The sequence below is a fragment of the Balaenoptera borealis genome, assembly GCF_965194805.1.
Source record: "Balaenoptera borealis genome assembly, chromosome: 16".
Classification (NCBI taxonomy): Eukaryota; Metazoa; Chordata; class Mammalia; order Artiodactyla; family Balaenopteridae; genus Balaenoptera; species Balaenoptera borealis.
The window spans coordinates 19,180,055-19,205,543 of record NC_138872.1 but is presented as its reverse complement, the minus strand read 5'-3'; the positions used below and the strand labels follow the sequence as shown (position 1 = coordinate 19,205,543).

The following is a 25,489-nucleotide window of genomic DNA, read 5'->3' as shown; positions in this document are numbered from 1 at the left end:
TTTCCTCATTGCTCCACAGAGGAGGTTCACCTAGAATCTAGACTCCAGATGATTCATGAACGGGCGAGGATCCTTTACAGCTGTGACCTGAAGCAGTTAGTATGTAGGAGCGCAGGGTTCCGTGTAGGAGGATCCCACAGATCCCCATCCAGCTGTCCGAATGGCCTTTTCCTGTTTATCAAGGTGGGAGAGGGTCCGGCTGCTCTTCTCGGTCAGGTGTTTGGGGAACGATGATGGACGAAACCCCAACCGGGAACAGATGCTGAGCTCTGCCCTGGGTGTGCCCTGTACTCCAGAGTTTGGCTAGGGCTTCCCTGTTGCATCTGGGAAGGGATTTAGTCCTCTCCCCCCTGCTGGTCTGGTTTGAAGGTGCTGCTGCACAGGATATGGGAAGGAGATAAACCCCAGCCTCACCTTCCCTTTGCTGCATGACCCTGTGACCCTGGGTCTCTGAGTCGGGATCCGTCCTTTGTAAAATGGAGGCTGAGAGCTCCCCACCCCTCCACTCTCACCTTTCTCCCTGGGAGCTGCTCTGGACTGTTTCTGTTGGGCGGGGGTCGGGGGGACTCTCACTCTTCCTAGTCCTTGAGCAGTAGGTGGCTGGCATGGATGCTGCTGGCCATCCCAGGCCCTGGCTCCTGCTGCATCAGACTCCTTTCCCACCTGTGCCCAGGTTCCGTCTTGTCTCCTTTTTGGCCACCTCCATCCTTCTCCTTCCGAGCTGTGAGACTCTGTCAAAGCTGTATGTTCCTGGCCGATCCAGGCACCCTGAGGTACAGAGGCCTCTGGCTCCCTGTGTAGGGCAGCAGAGGTGCAGGGCTGGGAATCAGCTGGTTGGCAGTGCGCTTCCCTTTGTGGCTTCCTTTCTCCATCTCAGCATCCTCTTGGGGAGAAAGTTCAGCTCCATTTGTGCTCTCTCCTGCCCTGATGTGTAGTTTCTTTGGAGGGTGGTACAGGAGGTGGCTGACTTGCGGGATGGGGACTGGGAATGACCCATCTGTTTGGCCCAGGCTGTATGTGGAGAAGATGTGGTTGATGAGAGATCGTTTCTGGGAAGATCTGTACAACTCTCCCGACCCCTGGGACCTGCTCTTTTGAATCTCCTGGTGGCCTTGGCTTAGAGAGCCCTGCCTCTTCTCTTTTGTTTTCCCCAAAGCACCATTAGCTTCGCATGGTTCCCACAGGCTACAGGAACCTGTGTACAGGAACCTCCCAGTGTTTTCAGATTACTCTGGCCCCCAGGGGCCATGCCCGCCCCCCGCCCCCCCCCCCCCCCGGTCTGGTCCTTCTTTCTTGTCTCCACATGGTCACCCCACTGACCACTGCATTTGCATCTTTGTTGGAGCTCCTCAGCCTTTGTTGCCCCACAGCACCACCTCTTCCAGGAAGTCATCCCTGATACCATCTTTGAGCATCTGTGGCCTCTTAGATAATTAGCTCTGGAGTCTAACTCTCGTGTGTTCATTCCTGCTTCTAAGCACTCTGTAAGCATTTTGAAGCCTCCCCAGGGACCTGGGTTAGGGGAGTGGAGAGGAGGCAGATGTGGTTTCTTCCTTGTGGAACTCACAGGTCAGTGGCCTTGACACCAAGGAGGCAGCAGACGGTGTGACCAGAATGCGGAAGCACCAAGTATGCCACTGGACCAGGCCTGATGGAAACTTAAGTGAGAAGGTGGGCCTGGCACATGCAGAGGCTCAGAGGTAGGAGGAGCGCTGGGAGCGGATGTGGGGCTGGGGTCTCTGGATCTCATGGCTCTGACTGGACTTGGGCCCTTTTGAGGAGTGCTGGGCTTTGCCCACCTTCCTCCAGGACACGCTGCAGGGCTGGGCGTCCACAGCCCACTGTCAGGGGCAGTGAAAACCCCAGGGGAAGGGACCTGTCCAGATAACATTCACTTACCTCTTTCAAGCTTTCTAGATGTTTTTAAAAAAACTTTCGTATTTATCATGACTTACAGCTATTTTAAGTTGTAAAAAGTATTTACATGCATTTTTATACTGTTAGTTTCTTTTTTTTTTAGTTAATTTTTGGCTGCGTTGGGTCTTCGTTGCTGCGTGCGGTCTTCAGTAGTTGTGGCATGCGGGCTCAGTAATTGTGGCTCGTGGGCTCTAGAGTGCAGGCTCAGTAGTTGTGGCGCACGGGCGTAGTTGCTCCGCGGCATGTGGGATCTTCCCGGACCAGGGATCGAACCCATGTCCCCTGCACTGGCAGGCGGATTCTTAACCACTGCGCCACCAGGGAAGTCCATATACGGTTAGTTTCTATTGCAGTTTCCACCAATTAATTTATGCACTTAAAGGGAAGACTCTCTTAAGAGGAATATTTTGGCGAATGCATGTTTCATGTCCAGAAATTTGTGATATGTGCCATTTCCTTTTTTTGTGTGTGGTGGTGGTGGTGGTTTTCTTGCCCATATCTTCATCATTAGGGGGTTTAATTTTCAGTATGTCCTCTTGTCTCTTTCTAGCAAAATCACTTTGCTGACTCTCTGTGTAGTTCTCTGTCTGCATGTGAAGGGTTTATGGCAGGCCCACCCCCACTAAGGCCTTCACTTTATCCACAGGCTACCTAAGAGCTGAGAGACTTGCCCGAGGCCCAAGCTGTATCCTTGGACACAGGATTTGAAACGCGGTGTTTGTGACTTCAGATCTGTCGGCGTTCTCTTCTGGTGCCCCTCCCTGTGCAAGGTCGGCGTATGTGTAGTGCCGGCACCTGTTGGCTAGTACGTCGGTGAGATGCTGTGACTGCGACAGGCCCGGTGCTGAGGCTCAGGAAGCAGCCCCTGGCTTAGAGCGTGTCCTGTCCATGCGCACTGATGTGAACTCGGAGGCTCCACGAGTCCCACTCTTCCCCCATGGTGCCCCATCCCTGTGAGACCCTTTTTGGAGCTGGGGAAATGGCTACTTGGGTTCTTTTCCTTTGGCCAAGGCAGCTGTGGGCCAGCTTTACCTCGCCTAGGTTTGGGTTTGTCCCCGGCAAAGCCCTGGCAGTGGCCACTGTTGTCTCCCCTGCTGCTGGCTCACGTAGGCCTGATGTTAATGGCACTAGGCACACAGGCAGGGGGCTTCAGACTTCACTGGGACTGGCAGCTCCTGGCAGGGCCCTTATGCAACCCAGTGAGGTAGGAGGAATCCCCAGTTTACTGATGGGGAAACTGAGGCCAAAAGAGTGCGGGACTGGGCTTCCCTGGTGACGGCAGTAGTTAAGAATCCGCCTGCCAATGCAGGGGACACGGGTTTGAGCCCTGGTCTGGAGGATCCCACATGCCGCGGAGCAACTAAGCCTGTGTGCCACAACTAATGAGCCCACATGCCACAACTACTGAAGCCTGTGCGCCTACAGCCTGTGCTCCACAAGAGAGGCCACCACAATGAGAAGCCTGCGCACCACAACGAAGAGCAGCCCCCGCTTGCTGCAACTAGAAGAAAGTCTGCATGCAGCAACGAAGGCCCAACGCGGCCAAAAATAAATAAATTTTTTTTAAAAAGAGCGGGACTGCCCAGGACCTCACAGCTAGAATTTAAGATCTGTGTGGTTCTCCTCTGCTGGGCCTGGGCAGCCTTCAGGAAGGGAATGGTCAGGGCAGGCTTCCTGAAGGAGTGGGAGGAGGCAGCCTGGCCTGTGAGAAGGTCCTCAGCCCTTAGGGCTGGCATGTGAGGCCAGTCCCTGGTCCAGGTGCAGTGGTCCCTCATTAGCCCAGAGCCTCCAGGGGAGGGCTAGTCTATTTCTTCATGAGAGTTTGTGGGCGATTAAATGCCAGGGACTGAGTCCCCCTCACTGCCCAGGCTTGTCACTGTCTGCCGTGGCCTTGCTTGGAATGGTAATACCCATGCTGTTCCTGGGGGCCTCTGCGTGGGCCTTGGGGACCTGGTCCTTAGAGGAATGAGCCCTCCATGGCTCCTAATGGGCTGAGCTGGCTGGGTTGTGTCGATGGACCCCCCAGGCCCTCTAGGGTTTGGGTGAGCTTGGGGGTTGGCCTTTGTCATAAACGAAAGCCCTACTGCCTTCTGCTACACATCAGCCCAGCCTGGCTGCAGGCCCCTGGTTGTGGGATCCTGCCCTTGCCCTCAGAGAGTTCCCCCATCTCACTTCCCCATCTCCAGCCTAGCCAGGACCTCCCAGTACCGCTGGCTTTACTTTTTCCCATGTCCCTTGAATGTTATTCTCCGTGGTTCTATGTGGGAATGAGTGCTGGGTCGTGGGTTTCCTGCTCCTCTAAGCAGTTTTCCTCCCTCCCCCAAGCTCCCAAGTCCTGAGAGGGTCTCTCTTCCTGCCCTTCCTTCAGGTCTGACCCAGACCCTGCAGGGCAGAGGCCATGCCTGTCCCAGGGGGTTCCTTCCCTTGATGGCAGTCCCTGGGCAACCAGTCCTGGCTCTCAGGAAGAGGACCCTGCTGTATTTATTCTGGGAGGCGGGAGGGTGGGGCTGAGGTGGGAGGTCCCACAGGATGCAGCTTTTAAGAACCTGGTAGCGCCTCTCACCCTGGTGTCTTGTCCTTCCAGCCTGCGGTTGGCTTGATGGACTTGGAGGGCCTGAGGGCCGGGCTGACACCTCCAATGGGGAGAAGTACAAGGGGCCTTGTGTGGCCAGCAGGAGCCTGGGAGACTTGGGCTCCTGGCCCGGAGCTGTTGTGTGCCTACCTGGTCCCTGTTTTGGGTGGGAGCCTCTTGCTTCCGGCATGGTCTCACTGGAAATGTACTCAGGAGCACGGGGCAGGCCGCAGGGCACCTAGGACCCACTGGCAGTGGGTGTTGTGTGTACGTGTGTGTGCATACGCAGCACACATGTGGGGTGCTGCAGGTGGCCTGGCAGCAGGCTTCAGACTGACCCTGCAGTTGCTTGCCGGGCGGTAGCCACATCGTGGACTAACTACCTCTGATGACTGGTGGGCAGCTGCGCGGAAGGGCCCAGGCTGTGGACCACACAGGCCTTGTTGGCCTGTATGCATTGTGTGTGTGAGGTCCTTTGCCTGTGTGAGAGGTGTGGGAGCGGGGTGACAGCAGCTCTGCACCGGAAAAGCATGCTGGTTTCTGTTTCAGAGGGCAAGGTTTGTGGTTATTCTGCAGTTTCTGATCTGGGCATTTCCTCTGTTCAGCTCCTCCTTCCATCTTTGGGAACCCTGTCTTCTCAGGCTGGGTCTTTGTGACCCAGTCTCCCTCCCCACCCCCCCTCTGTTTTTACCTGAGCATAACTCTTCATTTTAAAAACCACTCCCATTGTGCTACCCCTCCCCCCAGTGGTGTGCCTGCTTTTTCCGTTGTTTGTTCAGTCATTCAGCAAGCACTGGGTGGCCTTTCGGGGCCTGGGAGAGATTGAAGAACAAACACACACGTAGTGCCCCAGGGTGTCAAGGGCGTGATTACTGCAGGAAGGCTCTTCCAGATTGGGTCTTTGGTGGGAGAGAGTGGAGTCTGGGAGGTAGACAGCCCCTGGCTAGGGACCAAGGTGAAATGGGGGACAGGAAACACGACAGTTCTTGCCCTCAGTCCAGCTTAGGTGGGATGGAGCAGAGAAGATGGGAGGGCAGAAGTGGCAGTAAATCACTGGAGCCCCATCACAGGGGGCCTTGAAGGCCGGAGAAGGAGTGGGTTCTCCATCGTGAGCAACCTCAAGAGGGATCAGAACAACGTCTTATACAGATTCGTAGGCTCAAGAAGGATGGCTGATTGGTGAGAACTGGGGGGCAGGACATTGGGGGCCCTCAGCTGGAGGACTAGGCCTGTGAGGGTTGCTGAGGGCACGGGAGCAGGGCCCAGGGAGAACTGGCAGTGTTCTGGCAAGGGAGCTGGGCTTGGGGCTGGAAGCGATGCCACTGTTTGAGGTGAGATAGGTGGGGCACAGCTGTGGCTAGAGGGACAGGAAGAAGGCCTTGGGATTGGGCCTCTTAGAACATTCCAGCCGGGGTGCTGTGCGCTTCGGGCCAGGAGGGCTCTGGGGGGAGGTGGGCCAGGCAGCATGCTGGCAGCGCTCCTGGCTCCAGATCTTCCGGGCCAGTCTGGGTCGAGAGCATTTGAAGAGGCTGTAGAGCCAAGGGAGCGCTCAGAGTCATTTCTGGCGGCTAAGCCAGGCTTCTCTCTTTTGACCTCCCTAAATCTGTCTCTTTATCTGGCTGGAAAGTCTGCCCTCTGTGCAGGGTCCCAGCCAGCACCCGGGGACAGTGTGAGTGTGCAGCCGGGCCCTCTCCAGGCCTGGGGTCACAACCTGTGTGCCTGCTCCGACTGCCTGTGCAGACCACAGACCACCGAAGATGACAGAGCCGAGGGAGCGGGAGGGAGGCTTGAATGAGTGCCCACCATGTGCCACCTACAGGACTGGGCGCTCTGGGCTGTTAGGACTTTTGAGCTTAGCAACACCTCCAGGTGCCGCAGTCTGTTACCTGCGTTCACAGAGGGAAGCAGTGGGGTCAGAGTGGTCACTCTGCTGAGGTCGCGCAGCTAAGGTGAGGTGGAGCCAGGAGTCTAGTCCCAGCAGGCCCATCCCAGGTCCCACACTGGTCTTTTATGCCACCCTGCCTTCTAGAGAAATTCAGTCAAGCTCTTTGCTCTAGAGATAGTAAAACCGAGATGGAGGGAAGTTAAATGAGTCACTCAGTGTCGTCTCTGAGTTAGCGGCTGAGGCAGTTCATCTGCTGCTCTGACCTGGGTGCTTCCCCAGTCTATGCCGTGAGGCCAGAATGGGAGCCATCCATGGGCAGCTGCTGCTCTTGCTGGGACTTGCTCAGGGATATTTAGGGGGTGGGCCATCAGGCTGCACCAGTTCTCTTGGCCCAATCCCTACTTCCTCCTGTGGACCCTGAAACCCATTTGGGCCTGCCCAGCCCCAGGCCTGCCCTTGGGACTTTACGATTCAGTTTGTGTACTTTTGTGTCAGGAAATGGTCCTCACAGAACAGCCGTGGGTCCCCATTTCTCTTTGTAGAGTCCAGCTCTTTCCCAGGTTAGAGTGACCCGCCTGTATTGTCAGCGAGGGAAGGTACACGGGACGGAGATTCCTGTGTCCGCAGACGCTCAGCTTTTAGCAGAGCTCTGTCCTTAGACTCAGCCTAGTTCTCTTCTGTCCCCCAGTAGGACTGAGTGGTCTTGACTCTGCCCCTCTTCCCGGGGTTGGGGGGGTCTCTCTTTGTGGTCCTCCATGAGGAGAGTGTGGGAATGAGTGGGGAGACCAGGCTGCCCTCGTTTCAGTGCTGACCCTGAGAGACCTCAGCCTGACCTTGACCTCTTCCCTGCCTTCCTAGTTGACATTCGAGAAATCAAGGAGATCCGCCCGGGGAAGACCTCACGGGACTTCGATCGCTACCAAGAGGATCCTGCTTTTCGACCGGACCAGTCGCACTGCTTTGTCATCCTGTATGGAATGGAATTCCGCCTGAAGACCCTGAGCCTACAAGGTGGGAGCTGAGGAGGTGGAGGAGGTGGAAGAGTTAAGGGGAACAGCCCCTGGCCCCAGGCTCAGCTCTTTACCCTTTGCTCATAGCTACGTCTGAGGACGAAGTGAACATGTGGATCAAGGGCCTGACTTGGCTGATGGAGGATACGTTGCAGGCGGCCACACCCTTGCAGATTGAGAGGTAAGAACCCCCCCAGACATGGTTAGGGTTGGGGCGTCGGGCTCTAGGGAGCAGGACAGGGACTCAGGCCTCTGTGCCCAGAGCCTGCCTGCTGGTCTCCTCCCTAAGCCTGGGCCTCACTTCGGGCTTGTCTCCCTCCAGGTGGCTGCGGAAGCAGTTCTACTCAGTGGACCGGAATCGTGAGGATCGGTGGGTCCTGCGCTGTGGCTCTAGCCCAGCAGGGTGGGTTGGGACCGCCAGAGCAATAGCCCACCTTCAGGCAGCTGCCTGGAGAACTGGAGGACCTGCCTCAAGCAGGGTGGGCTGGCGGTTCTGGCACAAGGAGCTTCCTGCAGAAAGCCCCCTGATGGCCTTGTGCGAGCTGGCGGGAGAGGCCAGGGACAATAAGCCACGTGCCCTGCCACTGTGGGCAGAGACAGGCGGTGCAGAACTGGCTCTGGGTGTCCTGTAGTGTAGGGGGGGCGGTGCTTTGAAGCTCACGGCTTTGAGGCCATGGTATGACTACCAGAGGGGCTACAGAGAGGTGCAGGACAAAAGCTGGGTGATGGATGAGAAGGACCGTTGACTGGGAGAGAGGTGGACACCACGGAGGGTGTTGAAGAGAAGCATGATGTGACCCGGGTTCAATTGCACAGAACTGCTAGCTGTGCTTGGAGAGTCCAGGGCAGGTGGAGTGGAGAACTCAGGGAGCAACTCTAACGCTCTCGGTGAAGAAGACTGGGTCAGGGTGGGGTATTAGGAAGGGGTTGGATTTTGGCTGGGCTGTATTTTGAAGCTAGAGCCCAATAGCATTTCCTAACTGATTTTGGGGTGAGAGAGAGAGAGAGTTGAGGTTTATGGTAAAAAGCTTTTTGGCGTGAGCATCTGGAAAGGTGGACTTGCCATTGACTGAGATGGGGAAGGCCGTGGGAGGTGCAGATTTGAGTGGGTGAAGTCCTGTGATGCCCTTAGATGTTCAGGTAGAGATGTTGAGCAGGCAGGTGCGTAGAACGAGTTCAGGGGAGAAGTCAGGCTGGAGCTGGTACCTGAGGAGCACATAGGTGATTTGGAAGGCCACGAGGCTGGAGATGCCTGGGGGTAACCTTGGCAAGAAGAGAGAAGGAGGCTGGTGGCTGATCCCAGGCCCATGCTGCTCAACACTGGGGACTGGGGAGGTGAGGAGAGGAGCCAGCCAAGGGAAGTGGCTGCTCGAGAGTTAAGAGGAAAACCGGAGGGTGTAGAGCCCCGGAAGCCCAGGGAAGAGCGGGGTGGTCAGCTGTGCCAGGCCTTGTCACATGTGGGGATGACTGAGAGGTGCTCCTTGGACTTGACAGCACAGAGGTCGTTGGTGACCTTGAGGCAGGCAGTGGACAGTGGGGATGGGGTTCAGGAAATAAAAGGAGCCTGGGTCTCTCCTTTAAGGCACTGCTGTGAAGAGGAACAGAGAAGGGGCAGTGGCTGGAGAGGAAGCAGGGCAGACAGGTGTTTTGGGGGGAGTGGTAACAATCTGCGTGTAATGCTGATGGCAAGGAGTCCACAGAAGGAAGGCTTGGTGACGCAGCAAGTTTCCTAACCTGCCCAGTGAGGACCCTGACGGCCCCACCCTGGGTGACTGAGACCAGGCAAGCGCTTGCTGAATAGCACTGGCTGATAGACAGCAGGACCGCCCAGGGCAGGGCTGGACCCCTCTGGGAGTTTTGGTGCTGCCTGCCAGGCCCTTGGGCAAGAGGAGGAGGGGTGCCCACATTCCCCTCCCTGCCACCACCTCCCAGGAAAGAAGGCCTCCCTCTCCCAATTGTTTTCATCCTGTTGCCAGGCACAGCATCGTCCTCTGTGCCATTCTTGGGCAGGGGTGCTTCCCTATCAGACCTCGGGAGTGTGCCCCGTTGCCAGCAGTGGTATTGGGCTGAGAAGGCTCTTCCCCCTCCTCCCCTCGGAGGCCCCGACTCCCAGGGGCAGTGGGCGGGAGTCCTGTGAGCTGCCTGCCCCTCTCGGGGAGTTTGAGAGTGAGGTGGAAGGAGCCTGGAGGCCCCACAGTAGTGGCTGCTTCTCTCTGTCCCTGGGAGAGCTGAGGGCCCAGACGTGTGGGCTGAGCGGTACTGGTGGGAGGGCGGCCCAAAGATGGGCTCCCCTTTCCCCGTCCTGACCCACTTTACTGAGCCTGGTGACCCCTCCTTGCCAGAATCCTAGACTTTCCTTTGCTCAGCTGAGGAGACCGAGGCCCAGAGAAAGGACGGGACCTCCCTTGGTTACCCCATGGTTCTGAGCCAGCCTCACCGTCAGGACTGCAAGTCCCAGAGTAGCGTTGTTTACCTGTTCAGCCCCAGGTGGACTCAGCCCACAGGTCAGAAGTCGTGAGAGGTGGGGTGAGGCCACTGGCGATGTCCTTGTTTCCTCAGTATATCAGCCAAGGACCTGAAGAACATGCTGTCCCAGGTCAACTACCGGGTCCCCAACATGCGCTTCCTCCGAGAGCGGCTGACGGTAAGGGCCGGTGGGCCGTCTGCAGGCAGGTGGGGAGGCCGGCTGCCCCAAGCCCTGCAGGAGGCCTGACGGGAAGTCCCGCTCTGCCTCGCAGGACCTGGAGCAGCGCACCAGCGACATCACCTACGGGCAGTTTGCTCAGCTGTACCGCAGCCTCATGTACAGCGCCCAGAAGACGGTGCATGAGCCACCTGCCCCCACCGCCCCTGCCCTGCTCTCCCGCCCCAGCCCCGCTTGCCTCAGCCCTGCTGCCCTGCTTGGGGGCGATTAGGTGCCATTTCTCCAGCTCTTCTCCTCGTGAGGCCTGCCCCTTTCTGTTGCCCCAGACTTTCTTCCTGAGAGCCCCTTCCCCACGTGGCCTCCCAGGGGCTCTCGTGCTGACCTGGTTCTGTCTCCTGCAGATGGACCTCCCCTTCCTGGAAGCCAGTGCCCTGAGGTTTGGTTTGAAGTGGGGAGGTGGGGTTCTCCCCGGGCCCCTTCGCCCCTCCCCTGGTTGATTTCCGATGCAGGTGGGAGGCAGCGGGAGCAGGGGAGCCCTGCTGGCCCATTCCGGGAGGCTGTGCTGGCCGGGAGCTGGGCCCTGCCTTCCCAGGGGCCCCTCATTGTCTGTGGCCCACGCTAGCCAGCCGGCCGCCAGGCATTTCCCTTCTCTCCCGCAGGGCGGGGGAGCGGCCGGAGCTCTGCCGGGTGTCCCTTCCTGAGTTCCAGCAGTTCCTTCTCGAGTACCAGGGGGTAGGACTGGGCTGGGGTTGGGCCAGGGTGCCGGCTGAGAGGGGCTGGACTCACCACGAGATGGAGGCCCCTCACATGCCCCACCCTCCCACCCACCCATCAGGAGCTGTGGGCTGTCGACCAGCTCCAGGTGCAGGAGTTCATGCTCAGCTTCCTCCGAGACCCCTTGCGAGAGATCGAGGAGCCTTACTTCTTCCTGGACGAGGTGAGCCCTGCCCTTCAGCCTCCATCAGGGAATCAGGGAGCAGACAGGCCCGCTGGAGCCCGGCCGGGTCCCTCCCGCAGTCCGTCGTGCCCCCGACCTGGATTGAGCACTCTCTCCCATGTCACCCTGTGCCGTGGCCCAGGGCAGGGGCTCATCTTCTCTTCTCTTCGCATTTGCTCCTGGGCAGTTTGTCACCTTCCTGTTCTCCAAGGAGAACAGCATATGGAACTCGCAGCTGGACGCCGTGTGCCCCGACACCATGAACAACCCCCTGTCCCACTACTGGATCTCTTCCTCGCACAACACGTGAGTGGCTCCCTTGGCCCATGCCCGACCCCAGGAGGTGGGTCTCGCCTGACCACCCCGCCCTGCTTCCCTGTCCAGGTACCTGACCGGGGACCAGTTTTCCAGCGAGTCCTCCCTGGAAGCCTACGCCCGCTGCCTGCGGATGGGCTGCCGCTGCATCGAGTGTGCGTGGGGGCTAGGCAGGGGGAGGGGGGCGGGGGAGGCCTGCCCGCTTGACTCTGGTCACCTTGCTCCCCAGTGGACTGCTGGGACGGTCCAGACGGGATGCCAGTCATTTACCACGGACACACCCTGACCACCAAGATCAAGTTCTCAGACGTCCTGCACACCATCAAGGAGCATGCCTTTGTGGCCTCAGAGTGAGTGGTGTGGCTCGGCTCCAGCTCTCTCGTGGGTCCCCTTGAATGCGCTGCCTTCCTCCCTGCCTTCCGCCTCCTGCCACCTGCTGGAGCCAGCCCTTCCCGAACCATTCACTTCCTGCACGCTTGGCCCACCTGCTCTCTCCGTGGGTCCTTCTCCTCAGCCTGTGGAGCACAGTCAAGCTCTTCTCATCCTCAAAAATTAATTCCTTAACCTGGGCTCGCAAGGCCATTGTCCTGCCAGCTCCTTTCCTGTCACAACCCAGAGAATTGTCTGTGCTCCTTGTGTCTCACTCTGCAGTTCCTATTGTTCCCCGCAACACGTGGTCACTAGTCTCTCCCACCTCACTGAGGGGTCATCACGGGGTCCCCCAGTAGCTAAATTTGGAGGCTGCTTGTCACCTCTCCTGACCTTGGGTGTAGGATGTCTCTCCTTGCTGCTGGGGCAGCCGCCATGACGAGATCAACTCTGGGGACACCTGTCGGCAACAGTCCCAGCCCTTGGTTTCTGCTGCACCCGAAAGTGCCTCTCTAGACCCCTCTGCTACCCCCCACAGTGGCCAGGGCCTGCCTCTTCTCTGCGGTGGCTCCCCTCTAGAAAGGACCTTGGGCCCTAGGCTCCTGACACCTCACTCTGTGAGTGTCTGAGCCGTGAGCCCTTGGAATTGCAGGATCTGTGTTATGCGCTGGTCCCCCACCCTGCAGGTACCCGGTCATCTTGTCCATCGAGGATCACTGCAGCATCGCCCAGCAGAGGAACATGGCCCAGTACTTCAAGAAAGTGCTCGGGGACACGCTTCTCACCAAGCCTGTGGACATTGCTGCTGACGGGCTCCCCTCACCCAGCCAGCTCAAGAGGAAGATCCTCATCAAGGTAGGGCTTTGGGGGCCCCACTCCTCCACTCTAGCTGTGGGTCCAGGCCTGGGTGAGGAGGTCGGGCTCCGGGCCTGGGCCTGGGAAGCCACGTCGTGGCCTGTCCCCCACAGCACAAGAAGCTGGCTGAGGGCAGTGCCTATGAAGAGGTGCCTACGTCCGTGATGTACTCTGAGAACGACATCAGCAACTCCATCAAGAACGGCATCCTCTACCTGGAGGACCCCGTGAATCACGTGAGGGCTGGGCCTGGCTGGGTCTGGCTGGGCCTGGGGGGCAGGGTGGTGAGGGGGCTCTGTTCACAGGCCTCGCTCCCGGCTCCTCCAGGAGTGGTATCCCCACTACTTCGTTCTGACCAGTAGCAAGATCTACTACTCCGAGGAGACTAGCAGTGACCAGGGCAACGAGGACGAGGAGGAGCCCAAGGAGGTGAGGGGCTGGCCCAGGGCCGGGGGCCGGGCTGGGGTCAGAGTCACCGAGTGTCTCTGCCATTGCCCTCTGCCTTGCAGGCCAGTGGCAGCACAGAGCTGCACTCCAATGAGAAGTGGTTTCACGGGAAGCTCGGGGCGGGACGGGACGGGCGGCACATCGCCGAGCGCCTGCTCACGGAGTACTGCATCGAGACCGGGGCCCCCGACGGCTCCTTCCTCGTGCGCGAGAGCGAGACTTTCGTGGGCGACTACACCCTCTCCTTCTGGTAACCCTCCCAGCGCGTGCACACGTGGATCCGACGCTGGCAGGGGTGGCCAGGTCCCACAGTGCGTCACGTGCACACGCACTTGTAGTTAGTGCAGAACCCCTAGAGGTCCGCCCCCACCTGAGCCGTCCTCAGGGCGTCTCCTGCCTGAGGCCTGGTGCCTCGCCGCGGGTGGAGCGTGGCGTGTGGCCTGGCCTGCTGCTCACTGCCTCCCCATGTCCCCTCAGGCGGAACGGCAAAGTCCAGCACTGCCGGATCCACTCCCGGCAGGACGCAGGGACCCCCAAGTTCTTCCTGACAGACAACCTCGTCTTCGACTCACTCTATGACCTCATCACACACTACCAGCAGGTGCCCCTGCGCTGCAACGAATTTGAGATGCGCCTCTCAGAACCCGTCCCGCAGACCAACGCCCACGAGAGCAAAGAGTGAGGGAGGGGACGGGGACGGGGACGGGGCGGGAACCCGGGGGTGGTGGCCGGGGCTGACTCGGGCCCGTCCACAGGTGGTACCACGCGAGCCTGACCAGAGCGCAGGCCGAGCACATGCTGATGCGCGTCCCCCGGGACGGGGCCTTCCTGGTGCGGAAACGGAATGAGCCCAACTCATACGCCATCTCCTTCCGGTGAGGGGGTGCCCTTGGGGGGCTGGGGCAGTGCGGGCACGCCTGGTCCAGGCTGCCCTGACCCTTTGTGGCTGTTCGGTCCCTGCCAGGGCTGAGGGCAAGATCAAGCACTGCCGCGTCCAGCAGGAGGGCCAGACTGTGATGCTGGGCAACTCAGAGTTTGACAGCCTCGTGGACCTCGTCAGTTACTACGAGAAGCACCCCCTGTACCGCAAGATGAAGCTACGCTATCCCATCAACGAGGAGGCGCTGGAGAAGATCGGCACAGCGGTGAGAGCCTGGGAGGCAGGGCGGGGCAGGCTGCACCTGACGGTCCCAGGGTGCTGTGGATGTGGGGAGCAGAGAGGCCCGGGGGGCTGCGGTGCTGCTGGGAGGGACAGCTAGCCCAGCTGGGAGCCAGGAAGGCATCCTGGAGGGAGTGGCTTCTGAGTGGCGTCTACAAGGACAGGCACGAGCTGGCTGGGTGAAGAGGTGGGGGCAGGCGTCCAAGCAGAGAGATCCCCGTGGGCCAGGATGTGGGATGCGGAGGTCCTAGAGCTCACACAGGGAGAGGGTCTGCCCAGGGCTGGGCGCAGACCAGACTCTGTCCCCAGGGCAGGGGCGCGTAGGCTACAGAGGCACGGTTGTGGAGGGAGACCAGTGAGGGAGGAAGGCAGGGCTGTGGGGCGGGAGCCACAAGGGCTCTGGGCCAGGGGTGTGGCCCTGGGGAAGAGGAAGGGGTCCAGCGCAGAAGGTCCACTTGAGACTCTTGTCCTTGGACCTGGGTGGCCTAGGTGAGGGCTGCCGCCTGCTGGGGCTGGGGTGTGAGAGAAGCATGCTGGGGGCCTGGGGCAGACGCCAGGGGGGCTTCAGGAACCGAGACTTTGGAGCCGTGGGCGCGAGGGCAGAGAGAGGAGGGGTGAGGCCAGGCCCCTGAGGTTGGGGGACCCTGGCGGACCAGGTGTGTGAAGGCGGCAGACTTGGCCCGGTGAGGAGAGGAGGGGACACGGAAGCCAGCAGCCACTTTCCCCTCTGGGTGTTAACAAAGCCCCTTCTGTCCTGTTTCCAGGAGCCCGACTACGGGGCCCTGTATGAAGGCCGCAACCCCGGCTTCTACGTGGAGGCGAACCCAATGCCGACTTTCAAGGTGCAGCCTCGGGCTCTGGGCGCAGGCAGCTGGGGAGCGTCTTCTAGCTGCCTGGGGCTTGCATTCTCTGCTCAGGGCCCTTTGGGGAGAAGTGGTGTTTGTGGTTTTCCGAGGCCCGAGAGGGGGTGAGAGGTGTGCGGTCGGTGTACGACCGCGTCTCTCCCAGGGCCGACCCCTCCCCAGCCCCGTCCCTGGGGGTCAGCACCGACCCTTCCAGACTGCTCCCCGGTGACCCCCGTTTTCTCCCTGGGGGCAGTGGGGTGGGGGTGGGGCATGCTGGCCAGAAGACGGTGTTCTTTGCCCCTCCCTCCCCTTGTGGAGCTCTGTCAGGGCTTTTTTCTAAGGGGTAAGGAGCTGTGCCCTTTTCCTCACCCCCTTTCCTCAGCGGCCAGGGAGCCTGGGAGAAGATTCCTTCTCCTACTTTGCAGATGAGGAATGATGGGGTCCCAGGCACACCGCAAGGCTTCCAGTCCCAGAGGAGGCACTCAGCACCCGCAGACACTCCCTTCCTAGCCTCCTGGCCTGGCTCCTGGGGCCCCGGGCAGGAGCTTGCAAGGTTCTCCCTGGACCCTGAGGAGCTTCTCTGGCAGAGGCCCTGCTCTCCCATCCCATCTGACCTGGAGCCTCCCACAGGCCCGGGCTGAGGACGGTAGTGAGGCTGGGTCACTGGCGGTGGTGCCTGAGCCCCAGCTGGGCAGCCCCAGCGCACGTGCGTGCACACGTGTGTGCACATGTGCGTGCACACGTGAGGCCGCAGGTCAGGAGAGGAGTGGGAGGGCTTGTCTGTTTTGACCGGTGCTTCTCTTCCCCGCAGTGCGCCGTCAAAGCTCTCTTCGACTACAAGGCCCAGAGAGAGGACGAGCTGACTTTCACCAAGAGCGCCATTATCCAGAACGTGGAGAAGCAGGAAGGAGGCTGGTGAGCCGGCTGAGAGCCCGTGGTGCGGGGCCAGGCATCCTGGGCGCCGGCGGCGTGGACAGTGAGAGGGGCTTGGGCGGCACGGGCCCGCATGGGCCCCGAGGTGCACCTGCAGGGCTGCTCTCCTCTGGGGGGTTTGGGGTGGCTGCTAGGGGTCAGCATGCTGCGGCTTCCCCAGGTGGCGTGGTGACTATGGTGGGAAGAAGCAGCTGTGGTTCCCGTCAAACTACGTAGAGGAGATGGTCAGCCCTGCGGCCCTGGAGCCTGAGAGGGAGGTGAGACCAGAGCCCCGTTGGTGGGACGGGGCTCCCGTCCCCAGACTCCCTTCCTGTGCACACGCCACCACGGGCAGGGTCAGCGTGCCTGCGCGCACACAGCCCCTCACGTGCGGTCCCGTCTGCCCCGCCGTGGCCGCGGTCTCTGATGAACGTGGACCACGCTCGTGCGTTCACACGCCCGCGTGTCAGATGCATTTCCCGTGTGTGGGCACAGTGGGCTTGCTGACCGTCCGTGGGCTTTGCCTCCCGCAGCACTTGGACGAGAACAGCCCCCTGGGGGACTTGCTGCGGGGGGTCTTGGATGTGCCGGCTTGTCAGATAGGTGAGCCCCTTGCCCTTTCTCTGCCCCTTAGGGTCCGCAGTCCCTGGTGGCCCTCTTCAGGCCCCAAGGGAGAAAGCCGATGGCCAGACCCCTAGGGCTGCCCTCACCCTGAGCTCTCCCCATTCCTGGATGCCCTCTTGACGCCCAGGCTCCCTTCTTCACCCCTGGCCTTGACCCCTGAGTGCTCGCCCCGCGCAGGCGCTGTGGACGGTGCCGCTGGCGAGCTGACGCCCACAGTCCTGATGGGCTGGTCCGTGGGTGTGACGGAGGCTCGGGGACAGGGTGGGGAGGGGCACGCGGCCTGGGGTGGCGGCGACTCATTGCTGGGCTACAGCGTCCTCAGCTGTGAGGCAGGCCTGGCAGAGCAGTGCCGCCTCCTCACGGGGTGCGGGGTGGGGACTCAGGCACGTCTGTCCCCAGCTCTGCGCTCCTCTCCCTCCCTCCCAGCCATCCGTCCTGAGGGCAAGAACAACCGGCTCTTCGTCTTCTCCATCAGCATGGCATCGGTGGCACACTGGTCCCTAGATGTGGCTGCCGACTCACAGGAGGAGCTGCAGGACTGGGTGAAGAAGATCAGGGAGGTGGCCCAGACCGCCGATGCCAGGGTGAGAGCCTGCCGGTGGCCCTCGGAGCAGTGGGGCAGCCCCGGGTGGGCAGCCCCGGGTGGGCAGCCCCCGCCCCCACCGCTAGGCAGGGATCGGAGGAAACACACGTGGTCAGCGGTATGGCATGTTGGAGTTTGAGGTACCTGTGGGCCTTTGGATACCAAGGGCAAAGGTGAGAGGACAGATCGTGGGCTGGAAGCAGGAGTGGGTGCCCAGGGGCTTAGGGATGAGGTGGTATAGGTTGGGAACCGGGCGTGACCTTCGAGGATGTAGGTTTCAAGAAAGAGGCGGGGGGGTCTGATGTGTGGAGGGCGGCAGAGCAGACAGGCAGGGTCAGAACCTGAAAGTGCCCATTGGAGTTGGTAGCAGCCGTGTCAGGTCGTGGCTGGGTGGGATGGCAGTGGGCATCACAGAGCGTGGAAGGCAAGGGCACAGCCTCTGCGGGGCAGGATGGTGGAAGAACGCGGAGCCCAAGCTGGGTCGGAAGGACCAGCCTCTGGAGGAGGGAGGCTCTTCCACTGAGCCTGGGACAGAGGAGGAAGTGCTCGCCAGGGTGTGGGAGCTCCTGCTCGATGCCACCCTGGTCATTTGGGGTGGGGTGGAAGGCCCGCAGTACACACCTGTGGCTGCTTTGGAGAAAGGACTCCCACGAGTCAAGCCGAGAGGGCTGGGTGCTGAGGATTTTGTCAGAGCAGGGCCCAGAGGACAAGGCAGGAAGGACCAGGTGGTTGAAGGGATGGATCCTGAGGTCTGGGCTGAGAGGGGAAGGAAGAGTCTGAGAATAGGAGCCCCTTCTGGAAGGAAGTGGGCCTCCAGGGGTCAGAGGACAGGACGGGGGCACTTGTGAATGGGCTTCCGTAGCTGAAGTCTGGCCACAGCGAGTAGTAGGTGGTTGTGTTGAGTGAGGGGAACTAAGGGGTGAGGCTTCTGGGCCAGGGCAGGTGGAAGGACGACGGTCCTTAGGACACAGAAGATAAGCCCGAGTCCCCAGCGAGGACACAAGGAAACGGGGAGGCGGCCTATGTGCCTGATGGAGGCTTGGGTACTGAATGGTCACAGCATCACTGCGGGTGCATCCAGCTCAGGGCCCTGGGGTGTCACTGGGGCCTGGGTGGTGGTGAGGATTCCACCCTCCTAAGTCTTGGAGGGGCAGGGAGGAGAGAGGACGTTTCTGGGGTGAGACTGGGGACAGACAGTAGGGTCTGGAAGGTGTGGGTGGGCATGCCCCAGGTGGCTGGGGGCTTCCCTCTCCTGGCGGTGGGGAGGGAGGGGTCCCACCTGGGCTCAGGGCCTGTGTGTCACCAGCTCACTGAGGGGAAGATGATGGAGCGGAGGAAGAAGATCGCCCTGGAGCTCTCCGAGCTTGTCGTCTACTGCCGGCCTGTTCCCTTCGACGAAGAGAGTAAGGGTTTGGCCCAGGGGCAGTGTGGGGGTCTGGCCCCCAGCAGCGCCCGGGTGGGCGGGCTCTGTGAGCACTCTCCCTGTTTGGCCCAGAGATCGGCACAGAACGCGCCTGCTACCGGGACATGTCGTCCTTCCCGGAAACCAAGGCTGAGAAGTACGTGAACAAGGCCAAAGGCAAGAAGTTCCTCCAGTACAACCGGCTGCAGCTCTCCCGCATCTACCCCAAGGGCCAGCGGCTGGACTCCTCCAATTACGACCCCTTGCCCATGTGGATCTGTGGCAGTCAGCTGGTGGCCCTCAACTTCCAGACCCCAGGTGAGGAGGTGGCCCGTGGGGCGGGGTCCTGCCGGGCGGCTGGGCTGGAGTAAACTGTAACCCGGCTCTTCCAGACAAGCCTATGCAGATGAACCAGGCCCTCTTCCTGGCCGGCGGGCACTGTGGCTACGTGCTGCAGCCGAGCATCATGCGCGACGAGGCCTTCGACCCCTTTGACAAGAGCAGCCTCCGCGGGCTGGAGCCGTGTGCCATCTGCATCGAGGTGAGAAGGGGACGCTCTGCTGGGCTCATTCCAGCATCAAGGCCGGGGTGCTGGTTAACGCCATGGGGCGGGGGGCACTGGACTGTCCTGGAGCTCGAGGAAGATGTAACTGTCTTCTGAGGTGGGCGTGTAGCTACCAGCCTCCCCCATGGGGCTGGGCTCTGACCAGCACAGGCTGGAGGCAGCTGGCTAAATGTGGACAGTTATTGGCACTAAGGAGTCAGGCTATCCAGTAAGGCCAAGCCATGGAGAGCCACTGCCTGGCAGGAGTGGGCAGAAGACAGGCAGGAAGCTAGTGCCAGTGGTGAGCTAGCGGCCCACTGGCAGGAATCGGCTAGACGGTACTTACTTCCTGGCACGGGGCTTGAGTGAGACGGAGGCCCCCTGCCGCCCTCGAGGCCCGGGGCTTGCTCTGCACTCGCGCCCTTGAGGCCCCCGGTGAGCAGCAGTGATGTGGGCAGCTTGGTGCTGTGGGGTTCAGGTGTGGGGCCTGTGCAGTCTTGGAGGAGGAGTGAGGACAGCGTGGGGGGAGCCAGGTTTCTCCTGGAGAGGAGCTCTCTTATTTTTTTGTTCTAGGGGGAAGTAATTTTAAAATTTTCATGTTAAAATAGACTTGGATTTCGTGTGGAGTTGATTGCAAAAACTCACGTGAAAATTTTGGTTAAGGCTAGGACTTCTTCAAGTGAACTTTTGCTGCGGCAGCTGCTCTTAGAGCCCTGATGACTTGAGGGACTTGGTGGGCAGTGTCCTTGGGGCCCAGCAGAGGGCGCACTGCCTCCGCTGGGTAGTGGGGACTTGGCATGAGTTGGAAGGACCATCCTGGGCCCATCTTTGCCTGCCTTACAGGTGCTGGGGGCCCGGCATCTGCCGAAGAATGGCCGAGGCATCGTGTGTCCTTTCGTGGAGATTGAGGTGGCCGGTGCTGAGTATGACAGCACCAAGCAGAAGACGGAGTTTGTGGGTGAGTCTCCTCTCCCCGCTCACCGTCCTCATCCTCCAGGGCACTGAAGGCCTCTCCGCACCTGTGATCCGTCCTCTCCTGGCAGTGGCCTGAGGCCTTTTGCCCTTGCTTTCGCAGTGGACAATGGACTGAACCCCATGTGGCCAGCCAAGCCCTTCCACTTCCAGATCAGTAACCCCGAATTCGCCTTCCTGCGCTTTGTGGTGTATGAGGAAGACATGTTTAGTGACCAGAACTTCCTGGCTCAGGCTACCTTCCCGGTGAAGGGTCTGAAGACAGGTGAGGACCCTTCCTAGAGACTGTGCCCCCCCCCCGAGATCTGGCTTGTGGGTGAGGGGGCTTTGCTCGCCTCCCCCTTGGGCTCAGGGCCAGGCTTTCTCCTCCTAGGATACAGAGCGGTGCCTTTGAAGAACAACTATAGTGAGGACCTGGAGTTGGCCTCCCTGCTCGTCAAGGTCGACGTTTTCCCTGCCAAGGTACCTGCGGCCAGGTGGGGCAGGGCAAGGGCCGGGCCCAGCCTCACCGGGGGCCTGGCAGCCACTGACCCCCTGTGCATCTGCCCCTGTTGAAGCAGGAGAACGGCGACCTCAGTCCCTTTGGGGGTGCGTCCCTGCGGGAGCGGGGCTGCGACACCTCGGGCCAGCTGTTTCACGGCCGGGCCCGGGAAGGCTCCTTCGAAGCTCGCTACCAGCAGCCATTTGAGGACTTCCGCATCTCCCAGGAGCATCTCGCCGACCATTTTGACAGTCGGGAACGAAGGTGAGGGGGTAGAGGCGAGGTGGCCAGTGTGCAGCCTGGAGGAGGGGGCCTGAGAGACGGGAAGGAGTGGCTGATCCGCCTTCGGTTTCTCTACCTCCTGTTGGCCTGTGGGCTGTTCCCCTGGGCTGCAAGGCCCGCTGCTGGTAAGGACACTCTCCCCTTCTGTCCAGGGCCCCGCGAAGGACTCGGGTCAATGGAGACAACCGCCTCTAGCTGTGCCCCAGCCTCGTTGAGAGCAGCGGGTGCTGTGCACCTCACGGAGGGCCGTGGACTGGGTTCCTGGAAAGCTGCCTGCGTGGCAGCCTTCCTGGCCTTGCCACCTGGAGCCTGGATTCCAGCAGTGGACGCTAGACGGAAAGCATGCCGTTAATGAAATGTATCACTCACTCTTCGGGGCCTCCATGCCCCAGCTCTGGGTGAAGGCAAAAACTGTACTGTGTCTCGCATTTAAGCACACACATCTGGCCCTGCCTTCTGGAGATGGAGCCTTCCATCTGTGGGACCAGGACCACGGCCGCAGCCTCTCAGAGGGAGAGGCTGCCTCAGCCGGCAGCACGGGAGGCTCTGAGGGGCCACTGACATTCCTGAGAGGAGGGAAGGAGGAGCAGCTTTGCTGGGCTAGGGCGACGAAGTTTACATAGTCCTGTAGCTTTAAAACCACAGCCGGGAAGGGAGGGAGGGTAGGTGTTCCCGCAGTTCGGCCCTGGGAGGAGCACAGAGCCTGCCTGGAGAGGAGGACACAGCACAAGGGCACGTTGCCCACGACCAGGAGCACCACCCAGCCTGACAGACGCGGGGCCGCGTGGGAACATAGCAGCACTGGGCAGCTGGGCTGCAGAGGGTTGCCCCGAGAGGGCCAGCGGAGGAGGCCAAGCCCTGGGGTGCCCCCTGGAGTGGGGACAGTGACGACGTGCCCAAGGCCACAGCAGCACCTCGGGGCCATGGGAGGACGAGGGCCCCGGGGCTGGACGTGCTGGGCTGTGGTGCCACCTGCCTGCGGCCTGGACGCAAGCCTGAAGCACCCGCTCACCAGGGTGGACCTGTTTGGGCGCTGGACGTGCTGGGTGGCGACTCCTCCCACGTGGTCAGCGAGGACGTGCTTGCATTCACGCCACGTCCCCCGAGATCCACAGCAAGGCGACAGCTTGGTCAGGACGATCGGCGCCAGTGGGGCCAGAATGGAAAAGCCGGTCACCAAGGCAGAGGTCAATCTGGGCACTGTCCCCGTACGTTCAGGAAACTCCTGCACACAAGTAACGTGTCCTCCCTCAGCAAGGCACCCTCCGCAGCCCCAGCAGGCTGGCTGCGAACCCCAAATCAGACTGAAGACCACTTTCCCTGTTGCATCAAAAGACCTTGGATCTGAATCTGCCGGATGACAGTGCAAGGGGATGCTGTCTGAGATGATCTCAAGTATTTGTGAAATCAATCAAATTCTGTTCGCTAATAGACGTACATGATGTTGGAGTATGGAATTTTAAAGTTTATTTTTTGCACACTCTATTTCTCACGATCTTCATTACTTCACATAGGATGTATGATTTTCTACGTCTTCCACTTTGACCTGAAAGCTGCTTGGTGAGGGGATTGAGGAAGCAGAATGAACGAACTTATCTGCACTGTGGCAGAACTGTTATTTTTACGGATTTTACAGCTCAACTAACAGTGTTACCTTTTCAAGATTTATATATACTCTTCAGAAGAACCACTGAGCCGTTAAAGCCTTGTTATTATTCAATCCTAATAGTGATTCAGTTTTCTATAGCTTACTTTTAGGATAGACGGTAAATTATTTAACATTATATTAAACTTTCCATATCATGGACTGTAAACCGAAGGAAATTATACAATTTCTGAGAAAACGTATTGATTTATTTAAACTAATTCTGAAGTTGTATTTGAAAGTATGACCTCACAGTCAGCTGTCCATAGCAAACATGTCTATATATGGTTGCCAACGTTTGGTTTATAATTTAAACGTTAATAAAAATTTTAAATTTTATTGGAAAAGCTTTCCTTCTGAAAAGGACTTTAAAAAATAGCATCATTTTCCTTCTCGATGGTATTGTAATGACGTTTTGCTCCTCCCGCTCCCCACCCTTGGAGGGAAGCATCTGAGAGGAGAGCAGTGGTGGGCTGCCTGCCCTGCTGGCAGGGGTTGATTTGGGATGTTAAGCACCGTCAGGAATGGGCGAGGCGGGGTGGGGGGAGTGGGGAGGAGAAGACAGAGCAAAGCCTGTTCTGGTGATGGAGGTTTCTTTAAAGGCAAGGAGAACACAGGATGCTTTCCCTCAGGAAGGAAAGAGGGATTAAGGAGCTGCCGGCCTCACAGGGGACAGGCAGCTGGGTGCTGAAGGTCACTCACTGCTGCGCTCAATGGCAGTTTCTGTCCAGCTGGTGAGAAGACCCAAGGAAGGCGATGGAAGGTTGGGGAGGACAGAGGCCGGGGTTCAGGCCCGTGGGCGTGAAGGTGCTTCAGCATAGCCAGCACTCAGCTCACGCAAACCCGCTGACCGCACCTGGGCGCAGGGCTGGCCGTTTGCTAGCTCTGTTGCCCTCTTAAGATCTAACTAACTGCCAGATAAATTATCCTCATGTCCTTTACCCTTTAACTTGTGTGTTCTTCTGGAGGCTCGGCAAAGCCTGCTGCTGCCTGGAGACTCGTCACCTAGGGATGCTTGCCTGGTGGTTATTCTGCAGTAGAAGCAGGTGAGGAGTTTCTGTTCACTTCCCAGGTCCAGCAGATCTTCCCTCTGGGCTACGGGGAGGTGTGTGGCCACGCCCTCCTCCAGCTCTTCCACTGAGGGTGTGGCAGCATAGAGTGCAGCCTGCCTGTGAGCAAGCCCAGGTTTCCGTGGGCAGCCAGCTTTCACGGTGACCAGGAAGCAACCAGAGTCCCCTTCCCAGTTCCGCAGAAACCTCGCCTTAAAAAAGAAAAAAAAAAAGCATTCAAACGTACATTTCTGGGTGCCACTCTGGTTGCCTCTGTAGCTTGCAGACAAAATCTCTGTGCCTAGAACACGGTTTAATGGGCCCTGCCCTTCCCTTCCTGTGGCTATTTTTGTAATGGTCTGTGCTGGTGTGGATTGAAAATTACGCTGTACAGAGAAAAGAGCTGCCTGCCTGATGGATGCGTGGGGACAGGCATAGTAAGCCAGCCCAGGAAGCCTGAGAAGATCTGTCATTGAAAAGACGCAGGTAAGTGTAATCGGTTGGTTGGTTGGTAGAATGGTCATTGGCACACCACCCTGGTGTGATAATGCAGGTAGGTACCCAAGCATGGTCGCTGGCCTTGGAGAGGCCAAGATTTTTTTGAAGACAAGCCCAAGGTGGATTTAGTTGTCAGTTCAGAGCATCCCTTTTCTGTATCGCAAATCAGACCAAGACATACATTCCCCAAGTTCTCAGATTTGGGGCCAGTCCTGGTCCATTGTAGACCCCCTCTGAGTACCATCCACCTGGAGAACAGGGATCACAGTTTAAAATGTTTCCTGTCGTCTCTGAACTAGATCAGCTGGAGCGCACCTGCTCGGGTTCTTGCTGGCCCCTTGGCTTTCTTCCTGGAGCTTTGTGGTCTGACTCAGAGGAGGATGGTCTTTTCCCTCGGACAAGAAGGTGGTAGGTGGGAATTAACCTAGGCTTTCCTGACCCGTGTTTTCCCAGAGTCTTATGGGCAGGAGAAGAAAGCTTTTCTAACCAGTGACGGAAGAGGTTCTGTGCTGGCCGTTGGGTAAGGAACCATCTGTGCCGTCATGTGACTTCCCTGGCTGTGGGTGTAGACCACTTTCATTTTCCCAGGACATCCCTCCTTTACTGGCTCTGCTGTCTCAGGCAGCCTCACTGACCTGAGACACACCTCCTCCTGGCTCTCCTACGATAGCCAGGTGACTGCCTTTGCCTTTCACTGCAAGTGTCTTGATCCTTCTTCCTAGTGGAAAGCAGGACAGCAAATTGGAGCAAATGCACAGATCAGCGTCACCTCGAATTCCTGCAGACATGACAATGGTTGAATGACCCAGGAGGCCCAGTGTTGGTGGTGGGGGGGACTGGGGGGAGACCCTCACTGGGGATGGGACGTCCTGGCTCACGGTGGGGAGTGGCCTGCCTCACCACACGCGCACACAGCACCGCCTACAAGGACAGGGGCTTTCTGCAGCCTGAGCAGAGGGCTCAGGTCAGGGAGACCCCCTCCACGGTCTGTGGTCCTCAGCGCTGAGGGCAGGGCCTCCCTCCGGACCTGAACGTCATCACCCACGGCTGCGCCTAGGGCTAGACACTCACTGGCCTCCCGGCTTGAGCTCATCATCTCTCACCACCTCGGTTCTGTTGGGCGAGAAAACAACGCTAAGTAGTACCAGGTCACCCCACCGAACAAGCTCATGGAACAGAACGCGGTCGTCCTCCGGGCCATGTCAGCTGAACTGATCGAATCCTGTCTCAGCCTGAGAGTCCTCAGTGGGTCTTCCAGGGTCAGTCTGAGGTTCTGTTCCCTGCTGGAGGCCACTGCAGCTGCCCCAAGGACACCCACAGTGACCCCTGGCTGCCACTGCTGCCCACTCCGTCGTCCACGGTTGGGTCCTCGGCGAGCTGCTGCCTGTGTCTGCAGCCACCACGGCGTCAGCTGACGGGCTTCAGGGTTCCACACTCAGCTGGTCTAGCTCCCGAGTACTTGCTTTTTAGGTTCGGCACAAAGCTGCTTCCCCAAGACTTAAGCTGGCCTCCAGAGGGCCAGGTCAGGAACGGGGCCTGGTG

At 59.5% G+C, this 25,489-nt stretch overlaps 2 protein-coding genes across 4 annotated transcripts in view; one reads left to right on the top strand and one right to left on the bottom strand.

The window, feature by feature from the left end:
* Positions 1-22,739, top strand: part of PLCG1 (phospholipase C gamma 1) — a 35,465-nt gene extending 12,726 nt beyond the window's left edge. For 2 of the 3 annotated variants that reach the window (XM_082359467.1, XM_082359465.1), the window contains exons 3-33: positions 7,233-7,385; positions 7,472-7,565; positions 7,707-7,754; positions 9,944-10,028; positions 10,123-10,206; positions 10,430-10,464; positions 10,688-10,760; positions 10,864-10,965; positions 11,153-11,271; positions 11,350-11,435; positions 11,510-11,630; positions 12,336-12,504; positions 12,618-12,740; positions 12,832-12,933; positions 13,014-13,201; positions 13,429-13,629; positions 13,707-13,826; positions 13,916-14,096; positions 14,875-14,952; positions 15,767-15,870; positions 16,049-16,145; positions 16,401-16,470; positions 16,918-17,075; positions 18,381-18,477; positions 18,570-18,794; positions 18,869-19,017; positions 19,864-19,978; positions 20,096-20,257; positions 20,366-20,454; positions 20,550-20,737; positions 20,908-22,739. In XM_082359467.1, coding sequence (XP_082215593.1) covers positions 7,233-7,385; positions 7,472-7,565; positions 7,707-7,754; positions 9,944-10,028; positions 10,123-10,206; positions 10,430-10,464; positions 10,688-10,760; positions 10,864-10,965; positions 11,153-11,271; positions 11,350-11,435; positions 11,510-11,630; positions 12,336-12,504; positions 12,618-12,740; positions 12,832-12,933; positions 13,014-13,201; positions 13,429-13,629; positions 13,707-13,826; positions 13,916-14,096; positions 14,875-14,952; positions 15,767-15,870; positions 16,049-16,145; positions 16,401-16,470; positions 16,918-17,075; positions 18,381-18,477; positions 18,570-18,794; positions 18,869-19,017; positions 19,864-19,978; positions 20,096-20,257; positions 20,366-20,454; positions 20,550-20,737; positions 20,908-20,950 — 3,659 coding nt within the window. In that variant the 3' untranslated portion in view covers positions 20,951-22,739. The remainder of the gene's footprint in view (positions 1-7,232; positions 7,386-7,471; positions 7,566-7,706; positions 7,755-9,943; positions 10,029-10,122; positions 10,207-10,429; positions 10,465-10,687; positions 10,761-10,863; positions 10,966-11,152; positions 11,272-11,349; positions 11,436-11,509; positions 11,631-12,335; positions 12,505-12,617; positions 12,741-12,831; positions 12,934-13,013; positions 13,202-13,428; positions 13,630-13,706; positions 13,827-13,915; positions 14,097-14,874; positions 14,953-15,766; positions 15,871-16,048; positions 16,146-16,400; positions 16,471-16,917; positions 17,076-18,380; positions 18,478-18,569; positions 18,795-18,868; positions 19,018-19,863; positions 19,979-20,095; positions 20,258-20,365; positions 20,455-20,549; positions 20,738-20,907) is intronic. The other variant, XM_082359466.1, reaches the window with a different exon arrangement.
* ZHX3 (zinc fingers and homeoboxes 3) overlaps positions 1-25,489 on the bottom strand; it is a 205,829-nt gene that overhangs the window by 39,942 nt on the left and 140,398 nt on the right. The gene's annotated exons all lie outside the window — the stretch shown is intronic.